At 48.7% G+C, this 22,567-nt stretch overlaps 1 protein-coding gene across 6 annotated transcripts in view; it reads left to right on the plus strand.

Moving 5' to 3' along the window:
• nme9 (NME/NM23 family member 9) overlaps positions 1-22,567 on the plus strand; it is a 126,332-nt gene that overhangs the window by 44,840 nt on the left and 58,925 nt on the right. For all 6 annotated transcript variants that reach the window (XM_072480736.1, XM_072480781.1, XM_072480745.1 and 3 more), the window contains 3 exons: positions 15,969-16,026; positions 17,390-17,493; positions 17,943-18,014. In XM_072480736.1, coding sequence (XP_072336837.1) covers positions 15,969-16,026; positions 17,390-17,493; positions 17,943-18,014 — 234 coding nt within the window. The remainder of the gene's footprint in view (positions 1-15,968; positions 16,027-17,389; positions 17,494-17,942; positions 18,015-22,567) is intronic.

Below are 22,567 nucleotides of genomic sequence, written 5' to 3' on the forward strand. Positions count from 1 at the left end.
TGTTAATTAATGTTTGAGTTACGATTAAAAAAAATTAATTCACGGGATGTGGGCGTTGCTGGTTAGGTCAACATTTATTGCCCATCCCTAGTTGCCCTTCAGAAGGCGGTGGTGACTTGCCTTCTTGAACTGCTGCAGTTCCGGAGGTGTAGGTAGACCCACTGTGCTGTTAGGGAGGGAATTCCAGGATTTTGCCCCAGCGATAGTGAAGGAATGTTGATTTGAGTTCTGTTGTTGCAGTAATAGTTTTAAAAAGTAAAATCTTGTCCATTAATTTTCTTTCCATTGATGTTACGGGGATTCCTTTCATTTAAAAAAGTCATCAGCATGTACAGAGACGTGACAGCTGCATCCTCCACAACATTGTGCAGCAGAGATGGATTAGAGGAGATGGAGCATGCCAGGATTAATCACACTTTGAGATCCTGAGGATGCTTTCTTGGCTCAAAGGATCAGAAAGTGGTAACCTCGAGGAAAAAAAAACTGTCACCCTTCAGTCTGCTGGTGCCAGATATAAAATAGTCCTTCAACCACATAAACATACATTGCATATCTGACAAATGGGACCCGTTATCAATTGGCACTTAGTATGAAACAAATAAAAAGGGAGTGGGCACCCGGGGTGCAATATTGAGCAAGATATGGAAGTTAATCAACACATTTTATGTGTTATTCGAAAGAAAACTTAACAGCAACACAGCATTTTATCCAACACCCATGAGCGTACCCTTGGTCAATTACATTTGTTTTAACTTGTACTTCCGGTTGTTTCTGTGTCGTTCACCCTGTGTACTGTCAGCAGAGGTAGCGACCGGTTCTTCGGATCTTTAATTTGATTGCTGAGCTGCTCTTGGTTGACACCCTCTCAGATTTGGAGCCCCTGCGGGTCCCCGAAAGGCTGTTCATTCTACACCTCAGCAGGGCCAGACTTGACCATTGAGAGATGAGGCAGTGGGTGGGGTCCTGGTTGTCAGCAGAATCTTGCTGAAGATCAATGACACAGTTGTAACACCACAAACAAAATAGCTGCCACCACGGCATACGTTCTCAGAGTTATAGGCCAGATCTACAAGCGATTGAATTGACCTCTTCCACCCTTTCCATTATTGTGGAGAGTGTGTGTGGCACATCTAGTCCCTGACTTAAAGTTGCAGGTGCACCTCCAGCATTCTCTTTCTCAATGGTTCCTCGGGTTCAGCAATGGTGTCCAGCTATGCAGTGCTTGGAGTTCGTTGTTCACCTCATGACGTGGAATTTCCACAGCTGTCCCTAGCTGCCAGCAGCGTCTACCAGTGCTCCCTTCTGAGGTGTATTTTAAGGAAAGCTCAGATAAATATTTGAACAACAGAAAGACATGTGACATGGTTCTCCTGCCACATTGCGCTCCCTCTCGAGCAGGACGAGGCCGGTGAATCGTGGGAGGTGGAAAACGAAAACTGCGTCAGGCACTAAACAATTTGCGATTCAACCGGCCCGCTCCCGTAGGCGAAATCAGAATCTCGCCTTAGTGTGGAAAGAAACCAATTATCGCCACTTAAGCCCTATTTCAGTACAATTAACGGGAGCCACCCCATAACTAACGGCCTCCCATGATGGAGCGGCCTCCCCAGCAAGTGGTCATGCTGGTGCCGACCAGTACTCCTTTTGAAAAAAGTGAACCTGGCGGATGGGCTGCTGGAGGGAGCTGAAGTCAGCAAGCAGCCATCTTCGCTCACAGGCAAAGAGCCCAGGGACACTGGGCGTGCTGCCCCTGTGCTCGGGGGTGGGGGGGGGAAACGGGATGGGGGGTGCATCACTGGTTGGGGTGGGCCGCCATGGGGGCATCAAGGCTGGGGGGGGGGGGGTGGCTGCGGGGCTTGGGAACTGTGTGTTCTCGTACCAGGGTAACCTTAGCCTCTGCTTGTCTGCCATACTGACCACCCATAACCGACTACCGAAGCCTCTGGCTATCGCTAATAGAGAATTGGAATCGTGGTTAAGTGAGCACATCACACATCCCGGGTGGATCCCCGTGGGTAGGCAGGTCATGTAGCAAGTGGGAGTCATTGCCTAGCATCCCAATCACACCTTGATGCCCGAACACTGTGCAAGGAAGGACCATAGACACAACGGCCAACCTCCGAACACCAAGGGGATGGGCCCCAGCCCCGGGCACATGTTCATGGCCGGGTGTGCATTGGAGGATGTGTGGGGCGGGGCATGTCTGGGGGGAAGGGGCATGGGATTGGTGGTTGGTCCACATCTTGGACACCTTTACTAATGCTGTCGACGTTGTGCACCAGACTCTCCACTGCGGTCGCCATCCTAGTTGCCACTTATTTTTGCCCCTATCTTCTGGGCCCTTAGCCTTTGGGACGCCTCTAATAGGCTATGGATTGGCATGTGTGTCGCTGACATCTCCCTCTGATGGTCCCGGCCACACCCCAACGTCTCCATCAACTCCGGGTTAACCTGTTCCAAAGGCTCAACATCTGACTGGGACCCAGCTGGGTCCTGGGATCTAACAGCCCTCCGACTGCCGTCTCACCTGGGAGTGCCTGCCTCCTCCTGATGTGCACCTGCAACTACGTGGTGCTCACCAGATTGTGTCCCAGAAGCCTGTCTACTAATATTTCCCACCAAGGTGCGTATATTGTGCTGGTGGAGGATGGGCATGACAGCTGTGATGCATCGACTATGGCATCCTTGGACCTTGGATCTCTTCTCCAAGGTGGTCTCACGGGAGATGGAGGATTGTGGCCACCCCGGATGGGCCGTGCCATCGGCTGGAGGACCTGCGGGAGAATGAACACGTGGTCAGTGGGAGGGATGGGTCAATCTGGAAGGCATTAACAACTCGTGTGACATCCGGGTGGAGATCGGTGGATCCTTACCTCTGCGGCACACGGCGACCTCCGCATTGTTGATTACGCTGTCCTTGGCCAACCCCGTCACCCCAAGGGCCCGTTCCTCGAAGTTGGACCCCTTGTCAATCAGGGCCTTCTTCCGCCTTCTTCTGCAAGACACAGAGAGAGCTTCATTAGCCACACGTGTGGGGCAGAGTGCTAGAGGGTAGGGGGCGGTGTGAAGAGAGGGATTGGGTGAAGGGAGGAGAGTGTGAAGGGTGGGTTGGGGGCAGATAAATGGTTGGGAGGGGAGCTGGTTGCGTTGGGGGGGGGGGGGGGAAGGTTCCTGGGAGGGCAGTCAACTTACAGCCACCCGTGCGCCCGGCATAGGTCATTGACCTTCTTATGGCACTGGATGCCAGGCCTCCTGGTCATGCTGCCCGAGTTTATGGCCACTGCCACTTCGCACCAGATGGCACTCCGAGATCCTCGGTGGAACAGGACATCCCTCCTGTCCTCCACCGCAGCTAGGAGCCTCCCCAGGTTTGCATTGCCGAATCGTGAGGCCGGTTGCCTCGGCATCACGGCTGCGAGCTGATTGGGGTTGGCTGTGCAAGTGTTGTTTAAGTGCAGCTCGACCTTGTTAGTGGGGGGGTTGGTGAGCGCGGTCCTGGCAAATCGGCTGCGAGCCTTCATTTGCAGCGTGAAGCCCGTGGGGCCTCGTTAATGAACACTCCATGGGGCAACACGGTAGCACAGTGGGTAGTGTTACCTTTTTTACCTACTGTAAATATGGCAATCAATGAGGCTGCCCTTCTTTCTTTGGATATCAATATTATATTGCTCAGAGTCGCCCCAGGTATCAAATGACACCACCACAAGGTTCAACCGGATATCGATCAAAGAGCCAAACAGCAGTTAGGTAGTTCAAGGTCAAGGGTACTTTATTTACACTCACAATTATCATGCAACATAAACACTACTAGTTAAACTACACCTATCAACTATGACAACCTGTACTTAACTACAGGTACCCAGCTTAGGTCAGAGGAACAGTGGCCGGTGTTCGATTCTGGGTCTATCGGGTCTGTAGAAGTAACTGCTGCTCAGCTGGGCTCATCCGTCTGGTAGCGGGCGTTGAACTTGAACTTGCTTCTGGTGGTGCTGCAATTGGAAGTAGACGTTGCCGGAGAGCCAGGTCCAAGAGAGGCCAAACACATGGTGGTCTCTCTCTTTATACTTGGGGGTTTTTGCGCTCTTTTGGACGGTCCTTCGGTTTGGACCCTGTGGTGTTGGGTGCTCTGGTGCACAGATGAGCCAACACAGTTGTATGTGGTACAACTCTATTTTATTTTAACTCTTATAATACAGTTCGTTCTGGATACTCTGCACGTGCTGTCTCCCTGAGTGTGTTTGGTAACAGATCTGTCCTGGTCCTCCTCTGCAGCTAATACTGACCACCGGGGGTCGTGTCTGTGCTTTTATATCTTTCTGTCATTGGTTGTGGTGTTGTGTGTTCTGATTTGTCTGTTGGTGTGTCTATCATGATGTGTGTGTTTGAATATCATGACATCCCCCCTTTTTACAAAGATATGTGCCTACGTGGTTATAAATATAATTGTGTCGTGAGTGCATCGAAGAGTGTGTGTGTGTGTTGTGTACAGCGTGTGTATATGACGTAACTATTTACATGGGGCGATGTCGGGTGCGTCACACTAACAAGGTTGTACCATAACAAAACTTGGATGCGAGAGAAAAAAAAACTTGAACATTGGTCTGGTCAGACGATATCTGGAACAATAAACAACAACAGGTTATAATACAGAAGTGTTTGACTTTTTGAACGTATGAACAGCGTTATAAGTCCAGTCTAATGGGTGACCGCCTCAAGAATGGGCTGGTCCTCAAGCCGGTTCAGCTGTGGAGATTTGGGGTCACACTGGTTCACCTTGGACTGTTGGAGGTGATGCTGTTGCCGAAGTCTCTACTTTACCATTTGTTGTACTTCGTGCAGTGCTTGGTTTTTTCATTCGTGCAGATATAACATTCAACATCTTTGTTAGTGGTGCCTTGGCTGTGGTTTGGTTCTGGTGGCGATGGAAGGGGCATGATCCGTGGCATCTCCACGAAGTCATCCTTGGGAACCAGTGGAGGATCCGGCGTGTGCGTACGGTTCAGTTGCGAGCGTGGAAGGCAGCGCAAAGCTCGCTGATTGCGCCTACGCACCAATCCATCCGCCCTGCATGCCAGGAACAAGGTGGAGTCTTTTTCTTTTTATGTTTGTGGTGGACGGCATCTTGTAGCCGATGGGCCGTTGCCATCGAAGTAGCACCATCACTAATATCATGCAAGGCGATGACTGTGCCAGATGTGGAAGTTGGCCGAGACCGTGCACGCTGGTTCCGGCCACCTGCTGTGCCGGAAGGGTGACTCCGCAGAGAAACGTCGAAGCATGTCGCCTTGGAGAGAGAATTGTTGCTCGCATCAACGTCTGGCGATGGCGCGAATTGGTGTGTCCATCTTGGACCGCCGGTGCTGGTTGCCACTGCCGACCCAGTGGGACTGCCACGCGATCCATCCCCTGTCGCCGTGGCATCCGCCGTCACCCTGAGCGTGCCATCACCGAGGCCGCGACACCGCCCGTCCGGAGCAAGGTCTGGCGTGCGCAAATCAGAGTCGGCGCTTGGCTGCTCCCCATCTGGAGTCCGGTCTGCCTTCTGTCGATGCCCCCCGTCCGGAGTCCCAACAGGTTCACTGGAGGCAGCCGAGATTCCCTGAAGCTGCACTTCTGGAGTCGGAACATGCAGGAATGCACCAACCAGTGGAGAGGGTCGAGCCATCGAGGGTGGAAGCGGTGCGCTGCCACCGCAGTCGTCAGTGGTCCCACCGTGATCGTCGAGTGCCTCGGTACGCACTAGGCGAGGTCTGTCACCTTGCACCTTTTGCATGGGAAGTGGGATGCTGTCGTCACTCGTCTCACATCCCGTGGATAGATCCTCATTAGCAGCTTGCTGTTCACTAGGGTTGGGTAAATTGTCAGAGTTTTCATCTGGTGGTGCACACCATGTCGGTGGACTGTCATTGTCTTGCCGTTGTCCTTCATTTGGGCTTTTCTTCTTTGGAATTTTAAATCTTCCCCCAGACATTGCAGAACCTTGTTTATTACCCCCAAATTCTCCCATATGTATGGTCTCGAATATAGGATCCAATGTTTCTATCGACATTGTACTATTTTCCAAAGAACATTCCGTTTCACTTTTCTTCTCAGGTACCTCATATGTATCTTTGTCTAATGTACATGCCTTCATGGTCTCTGGGTCTGATTTTGCTGGGACTGGCATGGTCACAGTCTCTCTTTTACTGTTCTCAATTGCCCACATTATACTCCCCATACATAACTGCTTAATCACTGGGGTTAGTGTGGTACAATGGATAATCGGGTCGACCTTATCTGCATCTTCACCATTAGTGGAAAGCACACTTGGTTCACTTGAAACTGCTGTGGGTTTTAAATTTGTTATCTGGCTACTCGATGTCGGTGTCCTCAGGATTCTTGCTCCAATGTTCTGCTCATTTATCAGTGGAGTGTGTATAGGTTCAATGCAATTAATGTTCCCCTCAAGGTTTGAAGAGTCATTACTGACTAACTGCTGGTCTCCGAAGTTGGGATTTTGCGGCGTTGTGTTGAAGGGAGACATTTGTCCCTGCTGTAGATATGATTCGGGTTGTGTTATTTCCATTACCTGAGGATCAATGTCTTGTCCATTTTTTCGATCCGTACTAAAACACTGGCAATTCTCAGTCTGCTCCTTGCAAGTTAAACATTCAATTAATTTTGTTAGCAAATCCTCAGCATCCTTCTGTGGCCGTGCAGCATTATTAATCTCTGTTCGGCTATAATGATCCTGAAGGTCAGCGCATAAACCTTTTTTCTTCGGGCTTGGACGAGGCGATTCCTTTGGCTTGTCTTCAGTTGGGCTTGAACAGTCTTCAGCGCTGTGCCCTTCATTGTAGCATGAGAGACCGTCATGGTCATGCTGCTGTGTAGTGGAGCATGGTAGACTTGCATCGTCTGCCGCTGGTTGGTCAGGAGAGGTTGCTAGACCCTCATGGTCTTGTTCCTGCAAGGACTGCACATTGGAGTCTTGCGTTGCTTCTATCGTGGAGGCTGTCCACGAGCTCTCTGTGGAGGCTTGTGACACTGGAGTCACTTCTTGTTCGTGCAAGGACTGCGCTCTGGAGTCTTGCGTTGCTTCTATCGTGGAGGCTGTCCACGAGCTCTCTGTGGAGGCTTGTGACACTGGAGTCACTTCTTGTTCGTGCAAGGACTGCGCTCTGGAGTCTTGCGTTGCTTCTATCGTGGAGGCTGTCCACGAGCTCTCTGTGGAGGCTTGTGACACTGGAGTCACTTCTTGTTCGTGCAAGGACTGCGCTCTGGAGTCTTGCGTTGCTTCTATCGTGGAGGCTGTCCACGAGCTCTCTGTGGAGGCTTGTGACATTGGAGTCACTTCTTGTTCGTGCAAGGACTGCGCTCTGGAGTCTTGCGTTGCTTCTATCGTGGAGGCTGTCCACGAGCTCTCTGTGGAGGCTTGTGACACTGGAGTCACTTCTTGTCCGTGCAAGGACTGCGCTCTGGAGTCTTGCATTTCTGCAATTGTGGAGTCTGTCCACGAGCTTGCTGTGGAAGCTTGTGACACTGGAGTCACTTCTGGTTCATGCGAGGACTGCACTCTGGAGTCTTGCATGTCTTCTTTCATAGAGTCGGGAACGTTGAGCGGGACGTGGACCACGCTCTGTGTGGCAGCAGGGCGCTCTCCGTGTGCTTGCACCGCTCCCTGTCTGTTAATGTCAGGCTGCAGCATCATCCGGTACTGATAAGTTGGAACGTCATATCTGCTGGATTGAAGATCCTCAAATCCGAAAAATGAATCCGCATCTGCGTCGGATTCAATGTGGGGGCCGCCAATGTGCAACACGAAAGGTTCGTCCGAGTCATAGTCGTATAGGACCACGGAGCTATCATTGGGCTCGCGAGGTCCGGAAACACTGTAAAGATCGTCATCGAAGTATTCGAGGTCGGAATCATCGGCTTGTGCGTAGGTAACTGCTTGTCGGAGGGTTCTTCGGAGGTCACATTCATCTCCTGGGTCAATTTGCGGCAATGTGCTGTCATTCCAGGTGAGGGAAGGTTGTTTTACAGCTTTAACAGATTTTTGTTTTTTTGATTTGGGACGTTTCCCTTTTAAATTGGATTTGGGACATTTCCCCTTTAAATTGGTGCAGTCTGGGGCCTCTGACATCCTGACGCTCGGTATGTAGCACGTAGGAAGCGACTGCGCATGCTCAGATCGCTGTTCCTTTACCGATGGCCGTTTTCTGGACTGCGCATGCGCAGCATTTCGCGCATGCGCAAACGAAACTTCCGGTTCTGCGCACACTGCTCGCGCAACTGTGCTAGCGTGATACCTTTAGCAAGATGGCCGCCGACCTCGACCCAGCCCTCTCTCAGGCCCGGGATTTCGGCCTCTGGGAATTCGGGCTCCGGGATCCCAGCCACGAGGTGAGTACTGCAGCTTTTCTTACCTTTACTTGCCGATTGGATTGCGTTTTCTTCACAGTACTTGGAGAATTTGTCCAGGACTGCCTGGTAATCGTACCTTTGCTGCCTCCTGAAGAACCTGAACCTTGTGAATATTTCTCTTGCCCTTGCACCGGCGATGGTGAGGAGAAATTCAATTTTTTCGCTATCATCCAGGTCTTGGAGTTCAGCTGCCACCAGGAACAATTCGAACCATTGCCGGAATCGCCGCCAGTTTTCGCGGAGATCGCCGTAGCACTGGAGCAGCTGCGGAACCGGGAGCTCTATCATTTTGCCTGGGCACTGCTGGTTGTCTCTGTACACTGAGGTATGCCGGCAGGTATCGATCCGATCCTGTACCATGTGGTGTTGGGTGCTCTGGTGCACAGATGAGCCAACACAGTTGTATGTGGTACAACTCTATTTTATTTTAACTCTTATAATACAGTTCGTTCTGGATACTCTGCACGTGCTGTCTCCCTGAGTGTGTTTGGTAACAGATCTGTCCTGGTCCTCCTCTGCAGCTAATACTGACCACCGGGGGTCGTGTCTGTGCTTTTATATCTTTCTGTCATTGGTTGTGGTGTTGTGTGTTCTGATTTGTCTGTTGGTGTGTCTATCATGATGTGTGTGTTTGAATATCATGACAGACCCCACTAATTGGGTAATTCTTGATCAGTGTGTTCAATTTGAACCAATAAAGGGGCTGGTGCCTTGATGGCTGGGCGTGTCCTAAGCGGTCATTGACCCTGTGGTTTACGCTTCCTGAGTGCAGGGAGTGGCGCCGAAATGTCTGGGACTGTATCGGTTGCTCAAGTATCAGTCCTTTGTCTGGCGGAGATGGGCCATCAAAATGCTAATCGGTTGGGGGTTTTGATACCGTCTGGATTCTTCGCTCACAAATATACTTTCAGGCTCTGAGCCTGCCGGAAACCTGCATTGTCCATTTTCCCCGTTACGCTTTGCGACCATCCAGGTTCCTTATTGTAAGTGGCCATTCCAGCTGGCTAGAGTAGCACAGTTGCTTCACAGCTCATGGGTCTCTGGTTTGATTCCCGGCTTGAGTCACCGTCTGTGCGGAGCCTGCACGTTCTCCCTGTGTCTGCGTGGGTTTCCTCTGGGTACTCCAGTTTCCCCCCACAGTCCAAAGATGTGCAGGTTAGGTGGATTGGCAATGATAAATTGTCCTTAGTGTCCGAAAAAAAAGGTTTGGTGGGGTTACTGGGTTACGGAGATGGGATAGGCTTAAGTGGGGGGCTCTTTCCAAGGGCTGGTGCAGACTCGATGGGCCAAAGGGCCTCCTTCTGCACTGTACATTCTATAAGTGGAGCGATTAATGTTGAATAGCGTTGCCGGCCTCGCCGGGCCTAGCGCCAGGAAGCTTGCAGCAGTTCCTGCTCGTTTCCACAGTTAGAAATCTTTCCGGAGAATCATGCCCCTAGGACACTGGAAGGAGAGCAGAGCCATGGATTAGTTAGTTATTGTTCTTGCAAAAAGCCAACATTGACACAATGGCCAGTTGCCTCTTTATTCACTATAAACCCTTTAAGGATCTTTTTGTGCAAAAGGCTCCTTTTTGTCTCTTGTAAAACTTAGATAAAACTGGAAAAGATAATGGCTCATCAAGTTGATGTTTTGGCCTTACACAGTAATGGCCTGCAGGCTAATCAATCCCAATAGTTACACCAAATCCAATCCTGAACCAATACACACAATTATTCACTTTCCATTATTTCTGACACAGACGGGTACACAGTGTTAACATGGCCTTGGTGTAGATTTCTGTTGTTCAATCTTTGAATATTTCTGCTTGCTAAAACCACCAAAATCAATTAGGAGCAACTCCCTAATTTCAGAGCATCCTGATTGGAAGTGAGAGTCTATAACTGAAACTGACAGAAAATCAAGACGAATCTAAGAATCCAACTTGATTTCCATTTCTGTTTACTTCATTATCGTCCACTCTTAATTGTGGGCAGCACGGTTGCACAGTGGTTAGCACAGTTGCTTCACAGCTCCAGGGTCCCAGGTTCGATTCCTGGCTTGGGTCACTGTTTGTTCGGAGTCTGCATGTTCTCCCTGTGTCTGCATGGGTTTCCTCCGGGTGCTCCGGTTTCCTCCCACAGTCCAAAGATATGCAGGTTAGGTGGATTGGCTATGCTAAATTGCCCTTCGTATCCCAAAAAGGTTAGGTGGGGTACTGGGATAGGGTGAAGGTGTGGGCTTAGATAGGGTGCTCTTTCCAAGCGCCGGTGCAGACTCGATGGGCCGATTGGCCTCCTTCTGCACTGTAAATTCTATGATAATTCAAAGTCTTTTCATTAAAACAATCTATTTATACATTCCTACTTTCCTATGTTATCTAATCTTGATTAATTCAAATTAATGGATCATTTACTTGTGCAGGTATATAATATGCATTCAGTGCTATATGTTCATTTCCTGTTACATTGCTAAGTAGGAATTTGGTCATCCTTCAATGGAGGAGAGGGGCTGAAGCCACAATGTTGTATTTCCGCAAGCTTGTTTACTGTGGGTTCAGTTCCTGTGAGATTCCCCATGCTGACCAAGGCTATGCCCACAGTGCTGGCATTCTTCAAACACAATTATGTGCAATAGCAACAATGGAGAATATTTTCTGGACATTGTCTAAGCATCAAACATGTTTAAAAAGGATCAGGATGAAATTCACCGCCATATTATGAATTGTTTAATCAATAGAATTGGAAAAGATCATTGGATGACTGACCTGTCACCCCGACCTCCTAGATTTACAAGGAGTGCTTCAACTCTCTATCTGGGATTAGTGTCTCTGATGGTAAATAACATTTAGTAGTAAGGAAGGTGAACAGATTTCAGACTTACTCTAACCTGTGAATACAGAGTGGTTTGATTTCTCTCAGGTTTTGTGCACTACATGGTTAATATGTGAGCTTCCGTTTGTAATTTGAGCACAGTTATTAATCCAGTTTATTTTAAATAGACAGAACTAAAATATTGCAAATATAAATTTATGAGTAGGTGTTTACTGGGGTACAGGTGAAACCAAATCTAATTGAGGAGGCTGATCCACCATCAGTAAACATTCCTTTTAAAACTTCAAACTGCTCGTGATTCATGTTAACAGGTCCGACCCTCTCTCCGCATGTTTTTGTTGGTCATGTTTAATATTCTTGTTTAGACAGGGAGTGCAAATGATGTCAGGAACACCGGTCTGAATGAGTTACTGTATTCTGCTTGTGTGTGGGAGATGAATGAACTTGGAATCTGGAGGTCTTGAGGCAGCTCTATTAACTGACTGTATCTCTACTGATGTTAATCCTGCACCCTCACACTGCCAGGATCAACAATTCTCAAGAGTACATTTACTAGCTACACTCTATTTTATCACCATTTAACGTTTGTAGAAAAATACAAAAAAGAAAACCAGTCAGGGATATTTACAATCAGTGGAAAGATTGTTACTGGTTTAGAACAGTGTTCTTCAAACTTTTTTTCCGGGGACCCATTTTTATCAACCAGCCAACCTTTGGGACTCAACCCGGCCGACCTTCACGACCCACGCCGGCCGACCTGCGCGACCCACCATTTTCTCTTACCTTGTTTGCTGCTGACAAAAATGGAGGAAATGGTTTTGGGTCCCTTTGGCCCTCGTACACGCTCCTCCAATGGAACCTGTTGGATGAAGGTGAAGCCTTCCAGTGTCGGAAAGTATGGAGTCTCCTTCTGTCCAAAGTTCTGCATTTTTTTCCGGTAAAAATTTATGAAATAAACCCTCCCCAAACTTGTAAAAAAAAAAGCTGCGACCGTTTAAAAAAAAAGCGGGCGCACTGCGCATGCGTGCCCGATCATCGTTGCGCATGTGCATAGTTTTGCACATGCGCGCCGATGATCTGGCAAGCATGCGCAGTGCGGATGCATTTTTTTTACATGTTCACTGCCATTTTGAAGGCCGCTTGCAGCGGGCGTTTTTAACAGCTGGCTGTTGCGCGCAGATTTGCATGATCGGGGGCGCTGCTGTAGCCATCTGGGATGGCCACTTCCAACTTAGCACAGAGCAACTCACAATGACTGATGGGTAAAATAGACAAGCCAAGAGTCAGGCAGGTTCTGAGCCTGAAATGCATATTTGTCAGCAAAGTCCAGACGGTATCAAAACCTCGTCCCATTAGCATGTTAATCAGGCCGATTAGCAGGTGATGGCCCATCTCCCCCAACACAAAGGACTGGTACTCCAGCTACCGGGACAGTCCCAGACATTTCGGCGCCACTCCCTGTCCAAGGGGAACGCAAACAACGGGGTCAATGACCGCTTGAGCCATGCCCAGTCATCCAGATCCCCGCCCACTTATTGGCTAAGAAATCGAACGGAGTGATCAGGGATCATCCAATTAGTAAGGCCCAAATCGAAGGACCGCCCAAAAGAGCGCGAAAGCCCCCAAGTATAAAGGAAGAGTTCGCCATATGCTCGCTCTCTTTTGGCCTTGGTACCCCGGTTACGGCCATTGCCAACTGCAGCAACACCAGAAGCAAGTTCGAGTTCAACGCCCACTACTAAACGGATGAGCCCAGTCGCGCAGCAGTTACCCCTTCGAACCCAGGAGATCCCGAATTGAACAGTGGCCACTGTTTCCTGACCTAAACCGGGTGCCCGAAGTTAAGTACAGGTTGTCTCAGTAATAGGAGTAGTTACCTAGTAGTGTTTATGTTGCATGATTGATTGTATGTAAATAAAGTACCCTTGACTTTGAACTAACTAACTGGTGTTTGGCTCTTTGATCGATAGCCGGTTGAAACTTGTGGTGGTATCATTCGATACCTGGCGACTCTAAGCATTCGGACATAGACAATACAGAAAGAAGGCAAATTCACTGATTGCCCTAATTGGAACAGAGCCAAAGAAAAGAGCATAGTAAAGAGAAATCGGCAACACTGTGACAGATGGCTCCCCGACCCTCCCGACACCCGCCCACGACCCACCCGCGGGTCACGCCCCCGAGTTTGACAATGCCTGGTTTAGAGGAACTTACAGCACAAGGGGAACTTTGTTTTAGAAAAGGTATAAAGTGATAAACTAAAATACATTAAATGGAGGGTTTTTCTGGGTGGGAAATTTGACGATGAAAAAAAGAGTGGGACCAGTAAAGGCAAAAGACTGTGTTGGCTGGATCCCTCACCTCGCGATGCTGGGAACGCGAATCGCGATTGGAGAATCGGGCATCATGCGAAATCGAGGTTGTGACCCGTGGCGGTGGGGCCATGCAAAACCAGCATTTGCATGCATTTAAATCTACTTAGCGGGTAGGGCACAGTAGCTTCCTCTATTCCGCGATGCTCCGCTCCTCGCAGGCAGACGTCACATGGGTGCAAATTAGTGTAAGACGAATAGGGTCTTGCTGCTGAGGGAGAGCGAGAAGGTAAGGAAGCATTTAAAAACTCTCCAAAATTGTTGGCTTGCTGGGGGTGGCAGCCTGGGCCATGAGGAGTAGCGAGGAGCAACTTGGTGACAGGTCCGTGGACTCGAGTTGTTCCCCTCAGGATCGGGTGGCCTGGCTCAGGCTGCCATTGCTGCAGTCTGTGTTTTAAACACACGCCTTTGGGACTACCTACAAGCCCCTAGCTCTACGGGGCGGCATGGTAGCACAGTGCATCACAACTCCAGGGTCCCAGGTTCGATTCACCGCTGGGTCACTGTCTGTGCGGAGTCTGCACGTTCTCCCCGTGTCTGCGTGGGTTTCCTCCGGGTGCTCCGGATTCCTCCCACAGTCCAAATATGTGCAGGTTAGGTAGATTGGCCATGCTAAATTGCCATTAATGTCCTAAAAGGTTCGCTGGGGTTGCGGGGATGGGGTGCTCTTTCCAAGGGCCAGTGCAGACCCGATGGGCCAAATGGCCTCCTTCTGCACCGTAAATTCTATGATTCTATGTTCACACTGCTTAGATTAAGATTTAGATTTATTGTCATGTGCACCGAGGTACAGTGAAAATTATTGTCGTGCGTGCAGTCCAGGCAGATCGCTCCATACTTGAAAAACAGAGGACATATGATAACTACACAAAGTAAATACATAAACATAGACATCGGGTGAAGCATACAGAGTGTAGTGCTACAACTGTAGAGAAGAGGCGTAGAGAGTTCAGGGGCGGGATTGTCCGGGAATTGATGGTGCTGGAGTGGTTTGCGCCCCGCTGGCCGGCGTGGTAGGCCTTGGCGCCACGCCAGCTGGGGCCGAAGGGACTCCGCCTGCCAGCGCGGGTCCGCGCATGCATGGGAGCGTCAGCGTCTGCTGACGTCATCCCCGCGCATGCGCATGGGGGTTCAGCTTCGCACCGGCCATTGCGGAGGCTTACACGGCCGGCGCATAGGAATAGAGTGCCCCACAGCACAGGCCCGCCCACGGATCGGTGGGCCCCGATCGTGGGCCACGCCACCGTGGGGGCACCCCCTGGGGCCAGATCGCCCCGCACCCCCGAGGACCCCGGAGGCCGGCCACGGAGCTGGGTCCCGCCGGTAGGGTCCTACCTTGATTTACGATGGCGGGACCCGGCACAAACGGGCGGGAACTCGGCCCATCGCAGGCCGGAGAATCACCAGGGGGAGGCCGCCGACCAGCGTGGCGCGATTCCCGCCCCTGCCAAATCTCCGGCACCGGAGAATTCGGCAGCTGCCAGGGGCGGGATTCACGCCGCCCTCTGGCGATTCTCCGACCCGGCGGGGGGTCGGAGAATCCCGCCCCAGTTCAGTGAATAACAGGGTCATTCAGGGGTCTGGTGATAGCGAGGAAGAAGTTGTTTATGAATCTTAGTGCCTGTTCTCAGACTTTTGTATCTTCTGCCTGATGGGAGAAGTTGGAAGAAAGAATAGCCTGGGTGGGAGGGGTTTTTGATTATGCTGCCTGTTTTCCCAAGGCAGCGGGAGATGTAGACAGAGTCAATGGATGGAAGGCAGGTTCGCATGATGGACTGGGCTGTGTTCACAACTCTCTGTAGTTTCTTACTGCTGAGTGCTCACTGAATCCTGTAAATATTCACAGAGACTCCAGTCATTTGGGAGCCCACCCAGGCCGTCCCTCTGGAAACCTCCAGACCCCAGCTGACCCTTCAATGGGATGAGCTTGGCCAAGCTTAATCAGTGGCACACCAGGTGCTGGCACTCCTCAGTTCACTCAACATCAGAAGCGCAGCCCCACTTCAGGGGAAGCAGTGGACTAGCAGAGCTCACCCCAAACAAAAGACATTTGCACCTTGGCCTTTGGCACCCTACCTAAATTGTCCTTAGTGTCCAAAAAAGTTATGGGGAGGTGTGGGCTTGTGTAGTGCCAGTGCAGACTCGATGGGTGGAATGGCCTCCTTCTGCATTATAAATTCTATGATTCTAAAATGGCTAAGCTGACACCAACTTTCACAGATACTAATCTCTGCTACACTTTCTTCTTCAAATTGTTTTATATATTTTTTCCTTTAACCATGAATGTATTTCCTATTAATGGGGAAATGAATTTTGGAGTGAATTATTCTGAATAATAACCCCAACCACACTCAATAGTTACTTGTTTTCCATGCAGAGTGCCGTCTTAAACCAGGAGCAATGGGATGTAATGATGGCGGTTACTGGATTGATTGGTAAGAAACTTATCAACGCTAAATTCAGTCAATTCTGTATCAAAACAGAAAAGAATTCCAAGAGAAAGGACAATAATGGGGTGAAATCTCATGTGCAATATTACTAATGAGCACATTATATCATTTGAATGAAATTCTTTTTAACCAAAATGGACCTTTATTGAAATAGAAAGGAAGTAACTCTGACTATATTAACGTACTAATTTTGCACAATGAGATTCTAACCCATGTAAAATAAGGTTAACACCATTTTAAATGACCAGAGAGGTGAACAGGGTATTGAAGTTGCAAGCGGTCAGTTGGGATAGGGCATTAGAGGAGGCGTCAAAGGAACATCTGCATTTAAAGGTTCATAGAGCAAAATAGAACATCTTGGTGGATTGATCCTTCAGCGATCCTGACTTAGCTCTGCAGCTCAAGTGCACCTTTTTCAGTGCTTACCATGGCCAGCGTGATCTCCATTGCTCATTTAAAATTTATGTCGATATCTGCAAGTAATCTGTGTTGAATAGCATCGTTGTTCATACCACAGACTAACCCATACCGTAACATGCCATTTAGAGTGGTTCCAAAATCATAATACTTTGATAATTGCTTCAGTTTAGCAATGTAAGTCGCAATTGATTCACCTGGGGTTCTCACTCTCAAATTAAACTTGCATCTCTGGAGTACGACTGATGATTGAGGTTACAATTGAGTCTTCACTAAATCCACAAGCTTACTAAATGATTTGGAGTTGAGTGCGCTTGGGGCTATATGTCCAAGAACAAGGTTCTAGGCCTGAGTTTCACAAGCACTTTGGAGAATTGCTTTGCATTTCACCTCGTCCGCTATTTTGTTTGCTTGAAAATAATACCCAAGGCGCTCGACGTATTGAGTCCAGACGTCCATGGAGGAGTCAGATTCACCCAAAGAGAGGCATTGTGATGAGTACTTGTTTTTCAGACTTTGATTAAAACAGGATACTCACCGGTGTTGGGCCAGAGGCAGTGTCATGATAACTCTCATTACCAGATGTGAAGGTGCACTTTCACAGATTTCATTAGTGAACATGAAAGGTATTTATTAATAAGAATTTTCCAGCGGCCTCATGGCTACAGCTAGGTCCCAAAATGTCACTGTCGAGCAGCCTCTCTTACCATGGGGTGATTCTACACTCTGAGTCCTGATTGGTCACACAGACCACGTGACCTTTATTCTGCCGTATTGTCCTTAAAGGGACAATCACCACAATCTCTGAATTCAAAATAGCACCGAATAAATTGATAATATCGCACTTTCTTACTTTTGTGCAATCTAAATTTACATTTTATCCAATGTAGATAGCTTGTGCTCATTTGCAATTATGTGATCTCTTTGGCAGTGGTGGATGTGTATCAGGCTTGGTGTGGTCCTTGCAAGACTGTCATCAGTTTGTTTCGGAAGATAAAAAATGAACTGGGGGACAATCGCTTGCATTTTGCCGTGGTAGGACATTCATTTCTAACATGTTAGTTGTCGTCATTATGATTGTAATACTCAAAATGTAAAATAAGCCCCATTCTCCATGAAGGAAACACGGGCGCAGGCTTTGTCTGAGAGAGTGTTGCACAGGAATGAATGCAAATGTTCACTGCTGGTACATTTTAGAACTCAACATTCAACTGCCCTCCCACCCTCCAGGATTGCACACAGCAGTGTCTCGGAGATTCGTCTTCAGTTCCTGGAGACTCCGGGCTAATCCTTGAGGGCTTGGCATGCCGACTGGCCTGGAAAATTCTAGAAGACTGACAGCCAAATGTTTACTTGCTCCAGTTGTAGAACACGGATCATTCACATTAGAAAGAAAAAACTGAACTGATTATGTGCGGAAATTGAAGGAATATGCTTTCTGATCCATTTAACATGTTACTGTTTTTGTCGAATTCACATTCCAGGCAGAAGCAGACTTGATTGACACGCTGCAGAAATACAGAGGGAAATGTGAACCCACTTTTCTCTTCTACGGAGTGAGTTAATATTAAATGGATTTAAGAAATATAATAAACAACATTCTTTTCTTGTTGACATTATAGTCCCAACTCACCACCAATCCCCTGGGTTCCAACCCCACCCCGCCTTCTAGAACATAGAACATAGAACGATACAGCGCAGTACAGGCCCTTCGGCCCACGATGTTGCACCGACATGGGAAAATAAGAACATAAGAACTAGGAGCAGGAGTAGGCCATCTGGCCCCTCGAGCCTGCTCCACCATTCAATGAGATCATGGCTGATCTTTTGTGGACTCAGCTCCACTTTCCGGCCCGAACACCATAACCCTTAATCCCTTTATTCTTCAAAAAACTATCTATCTTTATCTTAAAAACATTTAATGAAGGAGCCTCTACTGCTTCACTGGGCAAGGAATTCCATAGATTCACAACCCTTTGGGTGAAGAAGTTCCTCCTAAACTCAGTCCTAAATCTACTTCCCCTTATTTTGAGGCTATGCCCCCTAGCTCTGCTTTTACCCGCCAGTGGAAACAACCTGCCCGCATCTATCAAATGAAATCAAAAAACAAAAGCCATCTAACCTACACTATGCCATTATCATCCATATGCTTATCCAATAAACTTTTAAATGCCCTCAATGTTGGCGAGTTCACTACTGTTGCAGGTAGGGCATTCCACGGCCTCACCACTCTTTGCGTAAAGAACCTACCTCTGACCTCTGTCCTATATCTATTACCCCTCAGTTTAAGGCTATGTCCCCTCGTGCTAGCCATTTCCATCCGTGGGAGAAGGCTCTCACTGTCCACCCTATCTAACCCTCTGATCATTTTGTATGCCTCTATTAAGTCTCCTCTTAACCTTCTTCTCTCTAACGAAAACAACCTCAAGTCCATCAGCCTTTCCTCATAAGATTTTCCCTCCATACCAGGCAACATCCTGGTAAATCTCCTCTGCACCCGTTCCAAAGCTTCCACGTCCTTCCTATAATGAGGTGACCAGAACTGTACGCAATACTCCAAATGCGGCCGTACCAGAGTTTTGTACAGCTGCAACATGACCTCATGACTCCGGAACTTAATCCCTCTACCAATAAAGGTCAACACACCATAGGCCTTCTTCACCACCCTATCAACCTGGGTGGCAACTTTCAGGGATCTATGTACATTGACACCGAGATCCCTCTGCTCATCCACACTTCCAAGAATTTTACCATCAGCCAAATATTCCGCATTCCTGTTATTCCTTCCAAAGTGAATCACCTCACACTTCTCTACATTAAACTCCATTTGCCACCTCTCAGCCCAGCTCTGCAGCATATCTATGTCCCTCTGTAACCTGCAACATCCTTCCGCACTGTCGACAACACCACCGACTTTAGTGTCGTCTGCAAATTTACTCACCCACTCTTCTGCGCCCTCCTCTAGGTCATTTATAAAAATGACAAACAGCAACGGCCCCAGAACAGATCCTTGTGGTACGCCACTTGTAACTGAACTCCATTCTGAACATTTCCCATCAACCACCACCCTCTGTCTTCTTTCAGCTAGCCAATTTCTGATCCACATCTCTAAATCACCCTCAATCCCCAGCCTCCGTATTTTCTGCAATAGCCTACCATGGGGAACCTTATCAAACGCTTTACTGAAATCCATATACACCACATCAACTGCTCTACCCTCATCTACCTGTTCAGTCACCTTCTCAAAGAACTCGATAAGGTTTGTGAGGCATGACCTACCCTTCACAAAGCCATGCTGACTATCCCTAATCATATTATTCCTATCTAGATGATTATAAATCTTGCCTCTTATAATCCTCTCCAAGACTTTACCCACAACAGACGTGCGGCTCACCGGTCTATAGTTGCCGGGGTTGTCTCTACTCCCCTTCTTGAACAAAGGGACCACATTTTCTATCCTCCAGTCCTCTGGCACTATTCCTGTAGCCAATGATGACATAAAAATCAAAGGCTCAGCAATCTCTTCCCTGGCTTCCCAGAGAATCCTAGGATAAATCCCATCAGGCCCCGGGGACTTATCTATTTTCAGCCTGTCCAGAATTGCCAACACCTCTTCCCTACGTACCTCAATGCCATCTATTCTAATAGCCTGGGTCTCAGCATTCTCCTCCACAACATTCTCTTTTTCCTGAGTGAATACTGACGAAAAGTATTCATTTAGTATCTCGCCTATCTCTTCAGACTCCACACACAACTTCCCATCCCTGTCCTTGACAGGCCCTACTCTTACCCTAGTCATTCTTTTATTCCTGACATACCTATAGAAAGCTTTTGGGTTTTCCTTGATCCTACCTGCCAAACACTTCTCATGTCCCCCCCTTGCTCGTCTTAGCTCTCTCTTTAGATTCTTCCTCACTACCTTGTAACTATCAAGCGCCCCAACTGAAACTTCACACCTCATCTTCACATAGGCCTCCTTCGTCCTCTTAACAAGAGATTCCACTTCATTGGTAAACCACGGTTCCCTCGCTCGACGCCTTCCTCCCTGCCTGACCGGTACGTACTTATCAAGAACACGCAGTAGCTGTTCCTTGAACAAGCTCCACATACCCAGTGTGCCCAACACTTGCAGCCTACTTCTCCAACCTACCCCTCCCAAGTCATGTCTAATGGCATCATAATTGCCCTTCCCCCAGCTATAACTCTTGCCCTGCGGGGTATACTTATCCCTTTCCATCACTAACGTAAACGTCACCGAATTGTGGTCACTGTCCCCAAAGTGCTCACCTACCTCCAAATCTAACACCTGGCCTGGTTCATTACCCAAAACCAAATCCAATGTGGCCTCACCTCTTGTTGGCCTGTCAACATATTGTGTCAGGAAACCCTCCTGCACACATTGTACAAAAAACGACCCATCTAATGTACTTGAACTATATCCTTTCCAGTCTATATTTGGAAAGTTAAAGTCTCCCATAATAACTACCCTGTTACTTTCGCTCTTATCCAGAATCATCTTCGCCATCCTTTCCTCTACATCCCTAGAACTATTAGGAGGCCTACAGAAAACTCCCAACAGGGTGACCTCTCCTTTCCTGTTTCTAACCTCAGCCCATACTACCTCGGAAGAAGAGTCCCCATCTAGCATCCTCTCCGCCACCGTAATACTGTTCTTGACTAGCAGCACCACACCTCCCCCTCTTTTGCCTCCTTCTCTGAGCTTACTAAAACACCTAAACCCCAGAACCTGCAACAACCATTCCTGTCCCTGCTCTATCCATGTCTCCGAAATGGCCACAACATCGAAGTCCCAGGTACCAACCCATGCTGCCAGTTCCCCTACCTTATTTCGTATACTCCTGGCATTGAAGTAGACACACTTCAAACCACCTACCTGAACACTGGCCCCCTCCTGCGAAGTCAAATCTGTGCTCCTGACCTCTATACTCTCAATCTCCCGTACCCTAAAACTACAATCCACGTTCCCATGCCCCTGCTGCATTAGTTTAAACCCCACCAAAGAGCACTAACAAATCTCCCCCCCAGGATATTTGTGTCCCTCAGGTTCAGATGTAGACCATCCTGTCTGTAGAGGTCCCACCTTCCCCAGAAGGAGCCCAGTTATCCAGACATCTGAATCCCTTCCCCCTGCACCATCCCTGTAGCCACGTGTTTAATTGCTCTCTCTCCCTATTCCTCATCTCATTATCACGTGGCACGGGCAACAACCCAGAGATAACAACTCTGTTTGTTCTCGTTCTGAGCTTCCATCCTAGCTCCCTGAAAGCCTGCCTGACATCCTTGTCCCCTTTCCTACCTATGTCGTTAGTGCCAATGTAGACCACGACTTGGGGCTGCTCCCCCTCCCCCTTAAGGACCCGGAAAACACGATCCGAGACATCACGTACCCTTGCACCTGGGAGGCAACATACCAAACGTGAGTCTCTCGCTCCCACAAAATCTCGTATCTGTGCCCCTGACTATCGAGTCCCCAATTACTAATGATCTGCTCCTCTCACCCTTCCCTTCTGAGCAACAGGGACAGGCTCTGTGCCAGAGGCCCGTACCCCATGGCTTACCCCTGGTAAGTCATCACCCCCACAAGTATCCAAAGCGGTATACTTGTTACTCAGGGGAACGACCGCAGGGGATCCCTGCACTGACTGCTTCTTCCCAGTCCCTCTTACAGTTACCCATCTATCTCCAATCTTTGGTGTAACTAATTCCCTGAAGCTGCTATCTATGACCCCCCTCTGCCTCCCGAATGATCCGAAGTTCATCCAACTCCAGCTCCAGTTCCCTAACTCGGTCTTGGAGGAGCTGGAGATGGCTGCACTTCCTGCAGGTAAAATCAGCAGGGACAATAATGGCATCCCTCACCTCAAACATCCTGCAGGAGGAACGTTGCACTCCCTTCCCTGCCATCCCTCTAACTTCCAACCAAGTTCTGGTTAATAAATAAATTTTAAAAATAATAATATAATATGGCACTTACCTCACACCAATGGGTCTTATTATTAGGTTAGAGGAGGAGGGCGGGTGGGAGACACTACACGTGTAGTGTCTCGGGTTTCCTCTCCACCAGAATTTATTGGTTGCGGGGGGGGGG

This window comes from Scyliorhinus torazame, chromosome 2 (assembly GCF_047496885.1).
Source record: "Scyliorhinus torazame isolate Kashiwa2021f chromosome 2, sScyTor2.1, whole genome shotgun sequence".
Lineage (NCBI taxonomy): Eukaryota > Metazoa > Chordata > Chondrichthyes > Carcharhiniformes > Scyliorhinidae > Scyliorhinus > Scyliorhinus torazame.